Source organism: Macrosteles quadrilineatus, unplaced genomic scaffold (assembly GCF_028750875.1).
Source record: "Macrosteles quadrilineatus isolate MER2022 unplaced genomic scaffold, UCM_ALF_1.0 Scaffold_3__2_contigs__length_128488019, whole genome shotgun sequence".
Lineage (NCBI taxonomy): Eukaryota > Metazoa > Arthropoda > Insecta > Hemiptera > Cicadellidae > Macrosteles > Macrosteles quadrilineatus.
In genome coordinates this window covers 12,283,442-12,304,056 of record NW_026542596.1, presented here as the reverse complement: position 1 = coordinate 12,304,056, position 20,615 = coordinate 12,283,442, and the positions used below count along the sequence as shown (strand labels likewise).

The 20,615-nt window shown below is 34.2% G+C and overlaps 2 protein-coding genes across 3 annotated transcripts in view; one reads left to right on the top strand and one right to left on the bottom strand.

Moving 5' to 3' along the window:
* The window catches only part of LOC128988971 (farnesol dehydrogenase-like), a 424,915-nt gene that overhangs the window by 230,341 nt on the left and 173,959 nt on the right, over positions 1-20,615 (top strand). The gene's annotated exons all lie outside the window — the stretch shown is intronic.
* LOC128988964 (NADP-dependent malic enzyme-like) overlaps positions 1-20,615 on the bottom strand; it is an 89,705-nt gene that overhangs the window by 6,097 nt on the left and 62,993 nt on the right. The window contains exons 5-14 of one of the 2 annotated variants that reach the window (XM_054410773.1): positions 17,155-17,313; positions 16,037-16,218; positions 14,561-14,741; positions 13,922-14,050; positions 12,630-12,812; positions 8,147-8,372; positions 6,746-6,888; positions 5,130-5,300; positions 4,318-4,441; positions 1,958-2,505 (exon numbers count right to left, since the gene is read on the bottom strand). In XM_054410773.1, coding sequence (XP_054266748.1) covers positions 2,390-2,505; positions 4,318-4,441; positions 5,130-5,300; positions 6,746-6,888; positions 8,147-8,372; positions 12,630-12,812; positions 13,922-14,050; positions 14,561-14,741; positions 16,037-16,218; positions 17,155-17,313 — 1,614 coding nt within the window. In that variant the 3' untranslated portion in view covers positions 1,958-2,389. Of the gene's footprint in view, positions 1-1,957; positions 2,506-4,317; positions 4,442-5,129; positions 5,301-6,745; positions 6,889-8,146; positions 8,373-12,629; positions 12,813-13,921; positions 14,051-14,560; positions 14,742-16,036; positions 16,219-17,154; positions 17,314-20,615 lie in introns of those variants that run through there. The other variant, XM_054410771.1, reaches the window with a different exon arrangement.

Sequence of the window (20,615 nt, the reverse complement as noted above, 5' to 3'; positions counted from 1 at the left end):
ACAATTCTCCAGACTTGATTCTTTGACGATTACCAACATTTTTACATTTATTTTACAATATTTTGTAGAAGACAACCTCACACAAAATTGTTGGTTATTTTTCTATTTTATTTTCTTTAGCTAATTGAGGATTTTTTTTTTTTATAGCAAAAAAGGAGGAAATGGATATATAAAGAACTGGAAGCTTTTTTAATGGCGGGAGTTTAGCAATATGCAAACAGAAAAATAAGACATTTCTGACATAGCCTGCACACTTGTGTGTACTTTAAAACCTCATGTTCTTGCATTTTGAGTAATTGAGATAAAGAAAAATACCCCTGCCATAGGAAATCTGCACATTAAGCGAATTTTTCCATTTGACTGATTAGATTTTCACTAAAATATCCCCAAATTTATATCCCTTCCCTATAACATATTAGTTTAACGAGTACTTAGGTTTGCTACTACAGGAAAGGTAACAAAGTGTGTTTTTTTAAAATTGAAATATTTAGAGTTGGCAGGAGTTAATAATTTTATCTCTCTTGACTACACCACTCCAAATAAGCCTGTGGTAATTCAGGGAAACACCAGATGCCAGGCGAAACAATGGTTGTCTGAGCGCCGATCAGAAAAAACATGCGTTCACGTTGAAGCATATTAATCATACACCGCTTAACTACTGAGCAGAAAATTGTATGTGATTTTTAAATATATTTTCCGTGTGAATTGTTTTTCGGATTTTTAAAATTTTAGTTTTAGAGGTTGAAGAAACCATATTTTATGTTTATGTTAATATATTTATGTAGTTTGACAAAATAATAACAATTAAGACTAAAAAGTAGATAGCAAATCACATCCGAGGTTTCAATGGCTTTAAAATGAGATATTTTTCTGCTTATTATCTTAATAAACATTGCCGTAATATGCTTCAACCATTAACATTGCCGTTAGGGGCATAAAATCAAACATAGCCGGCGGTCCTGCCGATAATAGCATCAGTATATGAAATAATAAAATTTCCAAATTTCATCAAAATATGTTCGTAAACAAGCAAACTACAAAAGTTTACTCATTCTCCTTAAGAATAACATTTTAGATTTACTGTTTTTTGGAATTTTGTCTTTAACCATTAAGTGCATAACAATGCTTAATTTTACTATACTTATGGTTTTGATAAGCTATACAATTAATATAGTAATTAATAGTTGATGATGTCCATAGTGTGATTGTTGGTATAGGTGTCTCCTGTCTTGCAAGCTTGCAGGTCAATAATTTAATAGAGGTTGCCTGGCCTATTGAATAAAATTAGCAGTTTGGAGTGACTTTTGGTGGTTTTAAAGATTTTACTAGTACTAAACTAAGTTAGGGTAAGTATGTAATAAACTGATAAACATCCTTGGTAAAACTATAACTGTCAAATGTTGGTCTTCAGGAGATGGCCACATTGGACTAACAAAAATACTCGCTAACGTTTTGGATACGGTACCTTGAAGCAACCTTTTTTGATCCGATTTAAAGCAAGCTAAAGTTCAACTCAGTTTCTGTGAAGATATATCGCTGTTACATTCTCAAAATGTCAGCCAGCTTAACTTAAAGACAATGAATTGGGGGTTCTAAAGGAGTTTTAAAATACTTGTTACAATACATTAAAGATAATACAGGCACCTCTAGCATTTACCATTCTAGTTATATACAATTGTTTATCATTGAATACCTTTGATTTCCATACCACTATGACACAAGCAAAATATAAGCTCCACCTTTTATGACCAAAGAGGCAAATATGGTTAAGTAGTCTAAATTCCCAAAAACTTACTTCTAAGATTAGAGAGCTTGTGCAGTTTGACAACCTGTATGATACAATATAATCAACAGTTTTCCTTCACCATTTTTTAGGTTAATCCTTAAAAATATACATCACGGGATTGTTTTTGCAAACATAGTTTGAGTTTGTTTATTAGGTAAAAAAAGAGTAGAATTGTTCAATAAATGATATAATCTTACATTTTATCTTTTACAACCTAATCAGTACAATAATTTGGTTTAAAATATCAGTTCAATAAAATTTTACTATGAGTTTATATGATTACAAAGGGCAAACGCCACTGTACAGGATTAAAACTTTAAAATTATTAGGAACTGAAAAAATCATGAGTGATCCATGATTACACAAAACATGTTCAAAATAAATTAAATAGCTACACAAAATATTCAACAATGCAATATGTTTGATCTCTGTGCAACAGAGGTCTTTCCAGAATATAAAAAATACTAAGTCAAAAGAATAAATACAATTTAGTCCGTCATCCACCCCATGCTTTTCCGGAGATACAATTATAGTAACACAGCCAACGTATTTACATCAACAATTTGTATTGTCTTAGCCTAGGCATGCACCAAGCCCCAACCCTTAGTTCTTAGGCCAAGGGTACGTGCAGGGTACGGCGGAACGGTATTCGGTATCGTAAAGTTGGCATTTAATAAAATGATCCTTGTCTTCTGGCTCGGGATATGTAAATGCCATTCCTGAAATCAACAACATGATTAAGAAACACATCCTAGTATTTGAGAATCATTATTGTTTGTAATTAGAAGGAACAAAATGTTAATTACAACTGTTTAGGGACAAACAAGAAGTGAGTTTGATTTACATATTTAGTTAGCTTGTGATGTAGCGCCTACCTATTTAAGTTGTGAATTATTGTTTAGTAACATTATTCAGTTATGAAATTAAATTGAGCTAAATCTAAATATTTTAGTAACGATGGTTAAGAAACACAACCTAGTGTTTGGAACCAATCAATATTATTTTGTAGTTAAAAGGAACAATATGGTAATTACAGATTGTGCAAACAAAAAGTGGGTTAGATTAATTTATTTAGCCTGTTGTTTTAAAGTTTTTGTATCAGTGATTAGTAAAATTAAATATTAGTCATATATTCTTTAATTATATTCAATCTACATTTTTTTTGTAACTAATTGTTCTAATTTTTTAAAAATCTTCAAATACAAATATAGGTTTTGAAGATTTTATCTCATATCATGTGCATTTTATTTTTCAGGACCTTTACAGGTTGGGAACTTTAAATAACAAGTTAATATTTTATTTACATTGACGTTTTTCAACCAGCATATCATACCAACCTCATTTTGTTGTCACAAAGAAAAATTTTTCATTTTCATTGTTGGTTAGAATTAGAAGATTAATAATCACCTCTTATATGATAATAGTTAGAAAATTAGTTAAATAATTAAACCATTATCTACTTCCATTAGTTAGTATCTATCTAAATTAGTAAGTTCAAAGCAAGAGTGCAAAAAAATTGGCATTTAATGTATGTTAAATTCTACTAAAGCTTAGGTGTTAGTGAGTTCTACAATACTTTTTTTGTCATACTGCAGCAAAACCGGTCGTTTTTAATGCATGCGTTGCAGGTCTAAAGTAGCATTTTTACTCTCTAGGGAGTAAAAATCATTTTAAGTCTAGGGAGTAAAATCAGCTATTGTAAACAGTTGTAAATTTCGATTGTGGCAATCGTATCAATCAAAACTTTTTATCGATTGATTAAAAGGTATGGTTTTATTTAGCCTATTGTTGTCGATTGCTCAACATGTCGATGGTATAATGTACTGTAACACAATCGTAATAGACGAAATGATTGAATAACTTACTAAACATCTGCTTAATTGCATTAGCAGAATTGAAAACAAGCTGGAAGTAGTTTTGAGAGTAGCTTTACATACAAATTATTTTGTTTTTTAGCTTGGTTTGTTAATTATTAATGCAAATTAACAAAAAAATATAGTTCACCACACAGGCAAAAAGTGACTTTTTAACCGCCGCTCATTTTCCGACGTAAAACTTGACCTCGTGTCAAAAAGAGTCACTTTAGGCCCTAGTAAAGAGATATACTATTTTAAAGCCTGAATTAGAACTGCAGTTGTGAAATTAGAAAAGAGCAATACTATATCTTTCTGTATCTAGGTATTATATCACTAAACCTCAACATATTTAATTGCATTTTAATATTATGTAGCAAACGACGAACTCTATTTCACTGTGAAATGTTAAAGGGTAATAAAGATTCTAATTCTTATTACTCAACTACCACAAAGGGTTACTTCAAGTGAAAGAAACTTTATCCTTTTTCTATGCAACCAATCCTAAATCCATCACATATAACTTCGTAAAAGTCCTTAGAATTACCTCCTTCCATAGTACCTCTTAAACAAAAATATGTAATTCAAAATGACCAATATTTGTAAAAGGAACATTTAAAATTTATAAAATCAAAAAGAAGTGAATAAAATGTATAGAAATAGTTAATGGCACAATACCTCTCTGGTAGGCAAATTCTGCCACCTTGGTAGCGACCTTGATGGAGATTTCCTTGATGTTTTGTAGTGGAGGGTAAAGACTGCCCTGCTCTAGGTCTGCTTCAGACACCATGTCAGCAAGGGCCTAGAGAAACAACCAATCAGTAGTTTAGTAGAAAATTAGCTTTTGAAGCAGATTCAAACCCTAATGTATGACTATTTAAATGTAAAAAATACCTAAGAAAAGTTCAACGAGACCACCTAAACGTTCTTTTACCATTGTGGCTATATGAATTGTTAGTGGTCGTCCAGTGGTTGAAAACTCGACCAAAAATATGTATTGCATAAGCTTCTCTATTTTCACCCCACGCTGTAAATAAAACATGTGATTGTAATTTCTTCCATTTGTTTGTTTTGATTTTCTGTTTATATTTTGTTGTTATTTTGTCACCAGCATAGCAACCCATAAGGCGTGTGTTAATTTAAAAAAAAAATTAAAATTAATTTTTTGTGCTTATTTTTGTGTACAATAAGTATGGATGGAATTTTGGAAACACAAATGGAAAACCACTATAGAAAAGGTGGAAAGTTCATAGCCCAAGAAATCTTGTTTATGGTCTGGGATTGGTAAGCAAATAAGGTACAATGTATAAAGGACAATGAATCCTTAGTAATTGTTGGAATCCATTGTTTGGGCCATTTACTAAAACTTACCAACAAATTACCACAACAACAAAAACTACCGATAACAATGAATCTAAAACAGAAATTAATTCTCTAAAAATAAATTTTTTAGAAATGTGCCATGCACTGAGCATTGTAAAGATACTTACGGAGGAAGCCATAAGGAACACCTCGTCGCTGATGTGTCTGATGCCCGCGCAGATAACACCCAGGGCTACTCCGGGGAAGATGTAGGCATTGTTACCTTGTCCTGGGACATACCTCTGGCCGTTGAAGGTGACGGGGGCGAAAGGAGAACCGCTGGCGAATACAGCAGTACCCTGCAGTACAGTAATGCATTTTATAATTGTGATTCATACCATGCAATTGAAAGAACAAAGTGTTTTCATTTCCATCACATACTTTGGTAATACTCTTTGAAAATGGAAACAAGTGCTCTCTAATCTTTTTCGATCATAATCGATTTATCCGTCTGTAAACAATATCTCTCACACTCTTGTGTTAGGATTCAAAATGTAAATTAATTTAACTTCCAAAAAGTGACTAAAAATAATAATCTGCATTTTTTAGTTCATAATTTAAGAACTAGTAAGAAATCATAAAAAAAATGATTGTTATATTTGAGCATCAAAGATAAATCAAATGTAACACAGTAAGAACTTCAGTAAAACATAATTGTGCAGCTCGATTACATTATAAACACCATAAACAATTTTTGCATATAGTCTAAGTCTGAGTTTAAACTTTAGACTTTTAGTGTTTTAGAGGATATTCAGTTATCCTTTCGTTTTTCACAATTTTGCTTGGTTATACAGTTTCCATATAGAAAATAAATTAGTAATTCACGTCAGTGTGTTGCTCAATTCAACTTAATTCATTTTTATTCTAAGATTGATTCCAACTTAAACATGAGAATAGAATGTCTATTTCCATAATATTGCCAAAAATTAAAAAGTTGAGCAAGCGATATAATTTTGAGGGAAAAAGGTCTCATAGTCATTGGAGATTGAAAAGTTTATAATTCTAACTATAATCCATCATAATATAACTATGCCATCCATCATGCAATTCTACTTAATTAACACATTGAGTGTGGGCGGCGAGAATTATCGTCCCGCCGTACCGGCACCACTGGCGTGGGGCGGGAAATGTCGTCCTCCTTGCATAACAACAACCTTGCTACAGTGTGAGCTCAGCCTGGCACGGGGAACACTGTTTCCGATTGCTGCTTATTGTGCCAGTTTTTTACTTCAATCCAGTATAATTTGTTTTCAGATACGACTATATTATCATTGGAAGGGATTGTTCCAAATTTAGTGTAGTGTGGGGGGCTTGGATTTAATGAAATGGAATGGAATTATGATAATAATTTACTGTAGTGTGAAGCATTGTGGAAGGAACCTAACCTCAAAATTGTGCTTGACACCTTTTTGCGATATTTTTGATGGTGTATCCGGATTTTTCGTCTCTGCTTTTTCCCTACATTTGGCAATACTGAGAACCTGCTGTTTAGTGCACTTCTTATATAGTGTTGGGTTCTTGTTGAACTATGTCCACAACGACTGAAACACAGTACATGTTATAATTATGCTTCTCCTATTGGATGAAACTAAATTTAAGTATTTTCACGCACTCTACAGCGCATTGACTGCTCCCGCCACCGGCCATCGTATGACCGCAGTGAACTTGTAAACTTTTAAAATTGTCTTTTAACAAGATTATAAATTACGTATTTGTAAATTTTGCCCATGAGGCCATAACTTACATTGGTGTAAGCATAGGCCTGTTCTGCAGTACACTCTGCCTTGCTGGTAGGGTTGCTGAGGGCAAAGATGATCGGCCTCTTGTTGTGTTGCGCCATGGTCTGGATAATCTCTGGGGTGAAGGCTCCAGCTACAGCGGCCGCTCCTGAACACACAGTAGAATTTTTAAACTTTGTTCCATGAATTATATGAATATTTGAGTTACTAGTGGTATAGCCAATATTGGCAATGGTTACTGTTTAAACTTATAAGCCTCAAGAACTTATTTAGCTTTATTCCTACTCATACAGTGCAAAAAGGTTTGCAGTAAAGATTTTTGGGATAAAATTTCAATTTCCTGGATTAAAGCAAAAGACACCAAATATCTTATTCGATTAAATTTAAATTATTTGAACTATTCTAAAAAAAAATCGATTGGCATGCATGAAAGGTTTTCACTGAAAACACAAAAAATCTTAAATTTCTTGTTTTATTCATTCTCGTGGTTTTACAATGAACTTCTTATTGGGTTGTATAATTTCAGGTCCAAATGAGTTTTATCTTAGATGAAACATACTTCCATAGTAGATTTTTCATCCTTATGGATCAGCTGTAGACAATGTTATTGTTAGTTCCGTCAGGTGCCGCTAGGATCGTGTTTTTGTTTACGATTTGTTTTTGTCATTTCAGTTATTTAAAACATTTTTATGGAAAGTAAATAAAAGAAACGTCATAACACTTAAAACATATATTGCTGTTACTCACAAGACGGTATACAAAAAAGATGGTAAGTGGTGATCGATTTCGATTGGACACTCCAATCATCATCAGACCCAATAGGCGAATGACAAGAATCTTGAAAGGCATCCCTACTTATACCTTATTGGCTACCAGAAGCACCGGCCAATACATATTTATAAGTAGAACTGGAGTAGAAACTTACTTGTTCATTAATCAGCTTATTTCTATCTTTAGTTTAAGCTAAAAAGCTTAACTCCTAGTCTAGTGAATAAAATAGCTGTTACAGTTGATTATGAGTTATTTTGATGCAGAATCCTTCGGTAATTTTAAATTTTTGAGGAACATTAGAATCTTGATTTATGATTATTCCATCCAAACCGGCATCAGAAAGGTCAAAATATGAGAACCTTTTACTTTAGGCAAAATAGGTTATCTAGACAAACCCATTACAGTGTGAAGTCATGCAACTACAATTGGTACCTGATGTCAAAGCACTCTTGAGTATTCAGGAGATCAGATACCTTGGGTAGTGGGGTATTGAGACTACTGTTCTGCGGTGTCAATATAATTGACAAAATAGCATTTCTCTAAATGAAGAAGATGTAGGGAAGATAAAAAAGAAAAGGTGTTGGAAAATGGATGAAACTAATAATTCCAGCTATTCATGGGAATTTCTAACGTACCAACAAGGATGTTAGGCTTGAGTACTTTGACAGCATCGCCCAGGGTGCGAATGGGGGGACGAGCGTGGGCGAAGTGAGTCTTGTGACCAGAGATGCCTCCCTCGGGGCGGTCCTTGACAATGAGACCCTTGGAGTCAACCAGCCAGATCTTGGAGCGAGCCTCGGACTCGGAAGTTCCCTCGGCCTTCATTGCCATCACACACAATTCAGCAATACCCAGTGATGCCTGCAGACAGATGTATCAGAATCAAATCAACAATCAAGATTATAAAGCTTTTTTTACTATCAGGTTTTATTTGATTTCAACTTGATAATTATGATTGATGAAATTCCATACTCAGGAGTAAAAAAATTGTAAAAATTAAATAATGTTGCTTGTAAAATAACAAAAATAATTTTTAGTTGAAACATTCCTGAGTATCACTTGATAGGAAGTGTTAAATGTTCAAGTAATAGCATGTGTACAACATATTTGATAGTATTTTGAATGATTAGCAACAACACAGATCTTAAATTATTTTACTTATAGGTAAGTTTACAGCATTGTTACTAATTTGAGCTACTTGTCTATGGATATATTAGTTAGTTGGGGACAGATTTTACTTATCAAAAAAAACTTCTCCTAACTAAACTATTTCATCTGGACTGTTTTTAAAACACCTGTAAGAAGTGGATCTAGGTGTGAACCTAAAAATTGAATACCTCCAGTGTTAAACCTCTTATATTTTCATCGCTGGGAGAGTACTTTAAACATATTTGTCCTAATACACTTCTTTTTAAAGAATTTCATAAAAAGTATGTTAAGCTCAAATTAAGAATATGATGCAGGTATTATCTGAAGGATGTAGTTTCACACTCAACAAGTCGGATCAACAATTGAAATTGCCAACTGATCAGCTGATCAGCTGATTAGTTTACGTTCGAAACATTACTATATTACTACTTTATCTCAATCCTTGAACCTCATTGGTCCGTTACCCGTGTTGTTATGAGAAAAACTATGCTGATATGAAAGTAAACAGCTTTTAAGTGCAAATTTTCAATTCTAAGAACTGAACTGAAATGGCTACCGGTACTTTAAAAAACGGTCGTAGGTAAAATTATTTTTTAATGGATGGTCCAAATTTACTGTTACTTATTAATTTTCTACAACGTCAAACGTTCGGTTAGGCATCTTGGTAATATGATAAATCAATGACAAATGCCATATGGGCCCGGAATGCTCTCTCGAAATTGAACCACAGCCTTTGAATTTATAGGCGAGCACCTCCAAAGAAAATCGTATTTAAAACACGTTTGGGTTTCCATTATATAGTCAATGGTTTCCACGCATTACACCTTACCAAATCATACTGCTGCAGTTTGCAATGGTACAGCGAGGTCGAATGATTGAATGTTAGGATGAACGCAAGATCCCGGATGGAACCACGGTTTATCCGGTCACGGAAACTATCGTCACGGTGTTAACAGGTGTAAAGGGCACGTTAAGGAATTGTGAAAAACAGAATTGACTGATGAATTACAACTGGATAATGCAGTAATCCTGGGGATTATGACTGTTAAATCACTAGAGTGACATATTTGTCATACGGTTTAGTTATACAGTAGGTCTACATAAAATACAATCTACCTCATCCTACCTTCATTCACTGTTCGCCTTCTAACTTGGAAAAACTTAAACCTTGTATGGAATACTTGATAAGTGCACATCGGAAATGAAGGAAGGCTCATTCCTTGAGCGGTGGGCTGATACATAAGATAATACTGTCTAGAGAGAAACTTTGCATTAAAATATACGTTAAACATATTTAATGACATAGGCAAAACGAACGTCAACGGTCTTTTACGGACAGTTTTCCAGTTGAAAAAAAATGAATACAGTGCTGTGATTTTTTGGTAAAAATAAATAAAAACACGTCTCTCGTTTAATTACCTTCTAATACCAGTTTCAAAAGATACGAAATTAAATACCTACACTAAAAACTTTAAGCAACACTTTCCTATAAATATACTTTAATAATAAAATACGGTTCTGAAAAAGTTTATTTTTCACCGTAACTTTACAACTACTAAGCAGTTGATGAATATGAAAAGTAATTTAATACCGATTCTGTAACCTGCATCAAACGCATTTTTGTACAACTATTATACAATGTGTACAATTTAGTATCAGTACAATAGCTTTCTAAGTCTATTCTATAAACTAGGTTTATCAGACAAAATACATCTAAACGGTTGTATTCTGCAGTTCAGCGAAATTCTCTTTCATTCTCGACTGACTATTTGCGAGTCAGCTTATAAATCTCTTTTGAGTCTCTACTGAATTCTTTTTTAAGCCAAACTTCAACACAAACCATCAATAGAATTGAGGAGAAAATTGGTGTTTGTTTGGATAGAAAAGTCTATTAAATCTATTATCTATTACATCGAAAAATATAAATAATGAACAGTCTACCACATACAGTGAGAATAGACAAAATATTGATACTCGATTATAGTAGCGAACAACTAAAACCTGTGACTTATAATTCATAACTAAATTATTATTTGATTGAAAAAGAAGTAACAGTAGTGACTTTAAACAACTGATGTTGGATTAGATAAAATATAATGGAGGTTTTATTTTGCCCCAGGCATCCACCGGAAAACAAACTAACTCACTATTCCTCGAATCAAGTATTTTTTAAATGCCAAGTAGACCATAGTAGATATTTTAAAGGATCCTCTCTCTTGTTATGGGCTCTTTTCTTCCTTTCTGTTTTTCCTTACAATGAGATTTATACAGATTTTCAAGTTAAGTTATAGTTTCAACGTGTTACTTTATGTTCGTCTCCCTTTATGTATTTTAAGCATAGCGTGCACTGATATTTTTTTGTGAAAGATAGATTTTTGAGAAGAAGATCCGTCTAAGTGTTAAAACTAGGCAACTATTATCGGGAAGCTTGCTAGTTTGAATTTACTAATAAGAAAGCTGTAAAACATAATGGATTATTCGTTGATCATTTACATTATTTTTTTTCTTTACCTCAGATACTAAACAAACTCGTTCACGCAAACTGACGTAACTCCTGAGATACGTCCGTGAGCGTGACATGTTATGAATAAAACTAGTTTAATCTTCATTGCAAATATACGTATCTCAAGTTACGTCAGTTTGCATGAACGAATATGCCTAATATCTGGGATACGCCAAAAGATTAATGCTATGTATCTCATAAACTAATAGGAATAGAGATACGCCTGTTCAAGGGTAACGTAGAGAGAGACTACTAAAAAAAAATCTCTACTAGGCCTAGTAGAGAAGCTCATTGCTGTCGTTTCATTAGAATGTCCATTTTTGACAAAAAACGTATTTTTTTCATATAGACGTATCTATAGTCTGTACGTATATATGATTTTATGGACGTATATGGTTAATTAGGCAGTTTTTTACTCACAGACCACATAGTTAATTAAACCTTTCATCGACTGGGTACTACAGTACCTACCTAAACTTATATTTCGTCTTTTGGATATTTCAATCTTCTATAGATATGATATTTTGGATGGTTCATGATATTATCTCATGAGAACTCAAAATTATAAGTTTACAATGAGTCACTCTTTAGGCTAGGCCTGGTTCTGGTTACAAAGTTAATCTAAACAAAAGATGCTATAGCACAGTCCGCTCGTTGGCTCGAACCAAGACTATTATTGTCTAAAAAAGCTACAACTTAAAGAACAAACCTTTCAATCCGAAACTGAACCTAATTCAATTCAAAGCATTGGGAAGTTTTTAAAAGTTATACAGTAATTCAAATCGACGTGAGAATAGAATATCAACTTCACAAGTGTATCTATGGTTAAAGATATACATAACAATCTACATTATTAAGGATTAGTTCAAAAAACCTTTCGCTGGTATTTTGAATGATTAGCAACAACACAGATCTTAAATTATTTTACTTATAGGTAAGTTTACAGCATTGTTACTAATTTGAGCTACTTGTCTATGGATATATTAGTTAGTTGGGGACAGATTTTACTTATCAAAAAAAACTTCTCCTAACTAAACTATTTCATCTGGACTGTTTTTAAAACACCTGTAAGAAGTGGATCTAGGTGTGAACCTAAAAATTGAATACCTCCAGTGTTAAACCTCTTATATTTTCATCGCTGGGAGAGTACTTTAAACATATTTGTCCTAATACACTTCTTTTTAAAGAATTTCATAAAAAGTATGTTAAGCTCAAATTAAGAATATGATGCAGGTATTATCTGAAGGATGTAGTTTCAATTTGTTGTCTGTAAGATGTTTCTGTAAAAAATAAAATATGTTATAGGTTTAAGAGGTGCACAATGCAAAAGCAAAAATACTCCAAAATAAAATAACAGATTAGTTTGAATAGGTACAAAATTAACCTTTTAAAACCAATATGAATTATTGTTGAAAGAACTTTTAACAAGCTGCTACTCTGTGAGTAAAATCATTCAGCTGACTTACCTCTCCAGCTCCCTGGAACAGGATGATGTTGTCGGACAATCGAGTCTTGGTGATACGCAGGGACGCCAACATACCTGCGAGAGCAACAGACGCAGTGCCTTGGATGTCGTCATTGAACGTGCAGTACTTGTTTCTGTATTTGTCTAGGAACCTGAATGCATTGTGGTTGCCAAAGTCCTCAAACTGTAAATTACAAAAATTCTAGTCAAACATCAACCAAGTGATAAATCTACTAAGATGAACTAATCACAAAAGAGTTAGAGTGATTAATGATGTGTTGAGATAGGCCTACCAGAAAAACTTGCATAGGTGTGTATTTTAAAATTAATTTGCTTGGGTAATAATTTAATATACATTAGTAAATATAAAGAAGTAAGATTTACTCAGGTTCATTAATTTATATTCCATATAAACTAATGTGGATTGTGACCAAACAAATAATCCATAGATAGAAAGTATGGTCTTTAAGGTGTTACAGCCTCACATAGTCAATAATCAGGTTGTTGTGTAGGAAGCAAATTTTGACATTAAAAGATTATGAAGATGACTTGAAAAGGGGGATTTAAAGAGGAGGTTAAGAAATGTGTGTGTCTGGAATTTACCATACCAACATGAAATCACCAGTATCTTTTGGAAGGAGCTCTCCAGTACCTTCCAGAAAAAGTTCTCCTCAGCTGAAAACCCCCTTAACCCCCTCTGCCCCTCAGGGCAGACCTACACTCTTATCAAAAGATCAGCTGTAACCAAATTGTCCATAAAACTGGATAAATTGTGAATCACTAACACCTTATATACCAGGTTATTCATTGTTGTGATTGGCGAGTTTACATTTTGTGGAAAATTTCTACTCATCGCACGAAACAATCTTGTTAAATTTTGTAGTTAAATCATCAGGCTGTTGTATTAAATAAAAACTTATTAGATTATATTTGCAAGGAGTTTTTAATTCTTGTACTTAGTTTTCTTTATTTGAAAACAACAGGTGTGTTGTTAACAAATTAATACCGTTTGTATATACGACTGCCACAGAATATGGTTTTACTAAACTTCTACCCTCCCTAAAAATATATTTTCTTCAGTTAAAAGTATGACCAATACATTCAATTTGAATACATAACCTTTGTATCAAAGACCTCAGGTCCGCAGTTTGCATGGGCCCGAGAGAAGGTGCTCTCTCTACCAACCTTGTTGGGGAATTTTTCTCTTTCTTGTGCCCCCTACAAACATAAAACCTCTTGCGCCCCTGAGCCCAGGCCTACTGGGCCTATTTATAGAAGCCTTAACAGACCTACCTGAATAAGAGTGTTTTGTCCGTAACGGTGGACCACAGCTTGCATGAACTCATCAATGAAGTCGTCATATTCCTTGCCTGTGACTCTCTTCTGTCTAAGACCAATGTAAAGAGGGTCGTCTAGTAGTTGCTGAAACATTGGTTTACCTGCGTTAAAACTGAGATATAATTTCAAGATTTTTATGACTTTAAATTTAAATATTTATTTTTGAATTTAACTGCAATAAATCTTGTTAAGAATTTTAATATTGTATTAGCAACCTAGATATTTGTTTCCGTTGTGCTATGCGTATTTAATCCTTAATATTCATTTCAGAGCCAAGTCCTCTGTTGGTTACCTGCTTGTAGTCGAGTTCTAGTTAAGTGGTTGCAAAAGAGGAAGAAAACAACAAAAGATATAGGAAAAACAAATATAAAAAGAACCTAAGGAAGAGGCAATGAAAGCCAAAGGATTGGGTGGCATTGGTGTATTTAGCTCATCAAAAACTATTAGAAAAGGCAAATGTAAAAACAAAAGCTTGAACAAAACCACCTGAATATACAAGGCCAATTCTTAGCCGTAAGAATTGGAATGTGTTCCTTAAATACTTAATTGATGTTTGTGTTGTTTACACATTTAATAGTTTACATGGAAGTTTACCTGAGTGTTAGTGCCAACATCTAGGGTGATGGGCAGACACTGATGAGGTTTGATGCCTGCCAAGGCAGTGTACAGAGCCAGCTTGCCCACAGGAATGCCCATTCCATATGCACCAAGATCTCCAAGACCTAGGATACGCTCTCCGTCTGTCACGACGATAGCTCTGACATCAGGTTCTGGCCTGGGAATCAAAATGGTAGGTAAAAATCAAAGCTTAAAATATTTTTCCTTTGCAAATAATATAGCTTGGTAATAATAATAATCTGTTATTGTTATTCAGCAACATAAAATTACAATAGACAACGTCAGGAGTCAAGCCAGAAATATGACTTCATGTTTAAATTTATCATTTCATGAAGCACATAAAACATTTGTTACATAAACAAAACATAATATCTGTATATTTAATTCCGTAAGCGAACCGGTCCCCACAAAATATCTCGAGCTAGGAAAAAGGTAGCATGGCTGTTGAGGATTCATTCTAAAGCTTAAGGTCCAAGGACGGCAGGAAAAATATCAGAAGTTCCAAAAAATTACCTCTCTTCTGCCCCAAAAGATCAGGTAATTGTCTATTGGAAGTGCTTATAACAGTGTTTCTTTAAGCAGTTTTAAATATACCAGCTTATGTAAACATTGCGTAATTGTATGTTTATTGATTTTAGTGTTATCTGTATTTAGGTTAGGATGGTAATGCAGTGTTGAAATCAAAATCAATCGTGTTGGGGAGAACTAAATGTGTAAAAAAAGTATTTATTTTTATTTGTATAAAAAACTAAAACACAATTATTGCTGCTATATGGTCCCCTAGTTTAAACTTTAAATTCTAAGACATGCTATAATTTTTTTAAGTAAATAATTCTTCAAAACTAAACAATAAACGTGTAAATATTCAAGGAATTTAGTAAAAAGACATTTGGTCATGCAGGCTGCTTACTGTAGTGGCCAATAGTGTTAAGAATTAACAGCAACTTATGTTAAAAAATTTGTCTATAGAAAAAGTCATGGCCATTTTGATAATCTTGATTTGAAAAAAGTTGTATGTTTTCAATTTCTCTAAATGGAATGAGAAGTTTATTAGAGAGTTTTAATTTTAAATATTTATGGCTTTTAGGAATTTTGATAGTATAACTGGTGGGATGTACATATTGTTTGATTGTCTAGTTGTGTAGTTATGGATTGAGTGAAATTTAATAAAATTTGTAATAATTTGTTTAACATAAAATAAATTATTAAAAATATAAATTCAACAATACAATACAAAAGGTGAGGAGGGTTCTCTTCACACTCACGTGTTTAATATTAGAACATAAATAAGTTCTGAGGATTAAGAGATTTTAAAAGAAATTCAATAAAAGAATATTTACTTATGTGATAAAAAATAGTTGACCTCATTGTACAAAAATATTCATACTCAAAAGTCTGCAATTTTTACGCTTCAGTTAATATTTATTAATACCTTCTATCCATATCACCTACCAGTTCCTCAGGACCTCAAAGACATGTCCTTTGTCGTGGATGGAGATGAACAGTCCGCGGGGACGTCGGTAGATCATTCCGTATTTCTGACAAGCCAGACCTACGGTGGGTGTGTAGACAATGGGCATCAACTGTTCTACATTCTCTGAGAGGAAGCGGTAGAACAATCGCTCATTTCGGTCCTTAACAACAAACACATAAGAATTAGTAGAATAAATTGGAAAAGTAATTTTTAAATGTGCACTGGTAATGGAATTATGCGATAACAAGTATTTTTTAATCAAGCTCCCATTATAATGTGTTAATCAAATTGTAGTCAAGGTAAAACCATGTCATATTGTTGAAAACTTGAACTGAAATTATGGCTTTGTTGCAGATAGCTATCTTCAGAGTAGTATCGGAGCATTACTACTGGTGTTGGCTTCAGATTTCAGTTCAGATTTTTGAGAAGGAATCCAGTTTAGGGAGCAGCTTAAGTATAAGCCTCCGATCAGATGTTTATTCATAATGTAAGCATTTCAAAAGCTAATTTATGCACTTTTTTTTTTGTCCTAAGGACGCTAGGCACGAGCCTGGGATTGTTTTTCACATTACTTCAGGCTAGACCTAGGGGTTGCGGCATTATCACTTAGATAAAATCCATTGGTGACTTGGCGGGGATCGAACCCGGGACCTCAAGGACTGAAGTCCCGCGCTCTAACCACTACGCCAGCTCGCTCATAATTTATGCACATAAACTATATTTAAGTTGAAACTTAAAAACATCCACAGTATTTATTGTCTATACTCGTCTTCTGAGTTTGATTGTGTTGTAGAACTATGTTTGAAAGCAGACGTTCATACGTTGCAGTACCCCATCATCCATCAAAGATAGTTAAGGAATAGTTTGTTTACTACCTTTACTACTGGATTTATGCCCTGATCTTGATGTTGGAGGACTACAATGTTTCTGAAACGTCAGTATTGCAGTAAAGCTAGACGACACAGTCCAACCCAGAAGACAATGAGTATTCAGAATACCGGTACACAAATTTCAAAAATCTTAGTTGGAAGATTATGTGGCTTGAAGAATAGTGCAGTATGATGATAGTGTTGATGAGACAGGCAAAGTGACCTACCTGCAGACCCATGAGGTAGATGTATTTGTTGAGGTCTTCTCCGTATCTCTCCACACTCAGTTTACACAGCTCAAGCTGCTCCTCTTGGCTCTTGAAGCGGGGAGGGATCAGTCCATGGATGCCGAGGACTTGACGCTCCTCCAGCGTGAAGGCCATGCCCTGCAAAAAAACATAAACTTACAACTTAACAGTCACTAATTCTTTAAATAAACATGGTAATGAATCAAAACACATATCCTATAGGCTAAAATACAGCTGACGTTTATTTTGAAGGGAATATCACTTGTTTTAGCAATATGTTAAGAAAGAAGGAATCCACATATCTTAGAAAAGAGTTCCAGACAATCAATGGTGCACAGCAAGTTCATAACACAATTGATGTGATACACTTCATCCCTTAAACCCATTCAAAGAAACCTCTTCAAGATGAAGAACCAGGATGCCTGATTCCCCTATTTCCTTCTAGTGATTCTATTTTTAGTGATAGTTTTTGTTAGTATGTAGTATTAAAATTATTATCATCACCGTGACTTTGGTCGAGATTCCAGTCTAATATAATGACGTTAGAACATTTTTTGAAACCCTAGCGTGTTACATCTAAGCTAGCATTGATTATAGTTAGTTCAAATTTGGTCCAGGATTACGAAGCGTTTAATTTCCAACAGGCATTAACTCGTACAGTCTGTCTGACATTAACGCATTGTACTTACGACAATCTACAATGACCGGTTGCATGTTCAAGGTGCCTTTCGCCACGGCCCCACCCTCGCAATGCATTATCACATATCCGCCGGTGCAGCAGCCGAGCCGCTGTCTGCCTTACTCGGTGCGTCAACTTTCCCGCCAAATTAGTTTCCAGTTCCCTCCAAATTGCGTCCCCTGTTCCCTTTAACGTTCACTATCCCCACAAAATTACGTACCCAGTTAATATGATGAACAAAGGTGAATCTGCAAGAGTCTCGGTTTTTACTCGGACCATAAGAGATGGAGTAGTCAACTACAATCAAAACCAAGATAGCATTGAATATCGTGATTAGCATCTCGAAATTTCCATGCAAATTGAAGTCGCCTGAAGAAGGTCATTTGTAAGCAACTAGATTTTGGGGTTAGTGGGCGTAGAGTTAACACTCCCTTCCATCGTTGAGGCGAATTTCCGTCAATCTAATTAAAAATATTTATCAATAGATATTGACGGCATATCTATGAGAAATCCGAAGAAATTTATAGGTGGCATTTCTATAGTAAATTATAAATTAAATTATAATAGTTTTGTAAAAATAGTATATTTTTAGCGCTTATAGCTTGAGTTTTTCGAGTTTCAATATTCGTGTAAACTCATAGTCTAATGTTAGCTTTTTTAAAGCAAAATTAAGTACGCATGGTAAGTAATAAAAATATATCTAGTAAAGTAGGTTTTTAACTGTGGTTAAAGAATATTTACGAATTAAAATTTAACTTACCACAACGTTAACATTTTAGACACAATCTTTAATAGAGTAACACCAAAATCTAAAACCGAACCATTCACAATCTGGTCGGTGTCTGATAAGAATCTTAGAAAATGTTGAAATTGCACTTTCGTCGATCGTTCAATCAGTAGGATATAATGTACGTTTTCACTTGATAGTATAAACAAGTCAAAGTTGCATAAACACGTAAATGTAAACTATGACGTAAATTTGATTTGTATTAAGTAAAGTTTCTGTCATATACGAGTACTTCACCGTAAAATGCAATGATACAAATAGTAGCAGAATATCTATTTCAATTTGCCCACAACAGCGTAACGTTGCAGTAGCGCGGTGCGATGATTCATGTTGTCCAGGGTCAGGACACCCAAGGTCATCTAGGTGAGGTGCTGCGGGGGCCAACAGTGGATAATTGCTCTACTTCGACGTAGTTTATTATTTAGAGGACGGAACTAGCCTCTAGTCCCGAGGAAGGTCCAGTAATCGGAGTGACACGACAATCGGAACTGCGTCAACAACAACCTCAACAACAGATTAGGAAAACACTTCTTAGTCAACATTGATTATTCCACTAGATTAGTCAGTAATCATGTTGTAGGTCTTTTGTAGAAGTCAAGCTTTAACACAATTACACATCAGACAGTGTTCATGGAAGTGCTATTGAACAATTTTTGTACGTGCTACTTTGATAATACCTTGAAATTACGAAAACGTGTATTAAAATGATATTTCCGAGCAATTTAGTGTAGTCAAGGAATTTTGGACTGTTTCGAACATTGGTTACTTATTTTGACATTGTTCCACCATCCGCGTAACTGAAGGAGACAGTAAGTTACAAAAGGTGGAAATTTAAATTTAAATATACCTCCTTGCCTCCGTTGCGGGAGTCTAACTCTAGAATAAGCGAAGATCACTTTTAAGAGAGGCGGGGAAGAATTATCTCTTTCGTATAAAATGACACATTTCAGAACCATCACAGCGGAAGCTAAAGACTCAGGTACGCAACTCCGGTGAGTAGATAGATAGGCTACAGTAGGTGAACCCTTTTGAGGATGCGCAACTCCGGTAAACCAGGGCTATAGTTACCCACTGGGATTGCAGACGCTCAGCCACCCTTGAAGTATTTCTTAATCGCCAGAAAAGGTTCCGACCTGGTTCCCCGCGGGAGCAAGATTTAGAGGTCCGTACGTCAAGGAAAGTCCGACTCTTTCCCGTCTCGATTGCGTGCGTCATCTTACTCGTTACAAAATGGCTTTCAAAGGAAGAGTTGGTATTTTTATATGACGTATACAATAGTGCATTATTTAAAATTATGCATATTGCATAACTGTGCAAAAGTAGCACAGCCTAGTTGGTGAAAATAGGAATACGGCAGGAAAAAGCAACCTTTATTATGTAATACTACAAATAGGATTCATAAAACTACAGTATCATTCCTCCGATTTCTATGGAAGCATATTTTACTTTTACAGTATGACGTCTGTAGGAATATCATATGAGAGCTGTGTGCTTACAATGTCAATAGAAAAGAGCGTACTTCAGTATCCAATAGTCAATGTACATTAAGGTTCGTACAGTGACGGTATCTACCTAAATATATAGCTGTACACAACAAAAATTTTGCGAAGCCAAAGTATATAAACAACGAAGGGATACACACACCGATGAACTATGCGTATTGATAACACTTATCACAACGGTGTATTTGCATGGGATCCGTGTTTCATCCATATTTATGAGGATTCACTCTTCAACAAACCATATCCATCGAGATGGTTATTTACCAAGAGTTGCGAGATTATTACAACAAATATTAAACCGAAGTGAAGAAAGTATAAATCTAACACTGGAAGACTGAATAATTAGTTTAAAATTTTCCCATGCTCAAACAAAATTGTTACCCCTTTTTAAAATCAGTCCTAACCGTCATGAGGTTCTGTAAATATAACAAACATAAACGAGAAGGTAAGCTTTCATTACCAAAGCATCTCG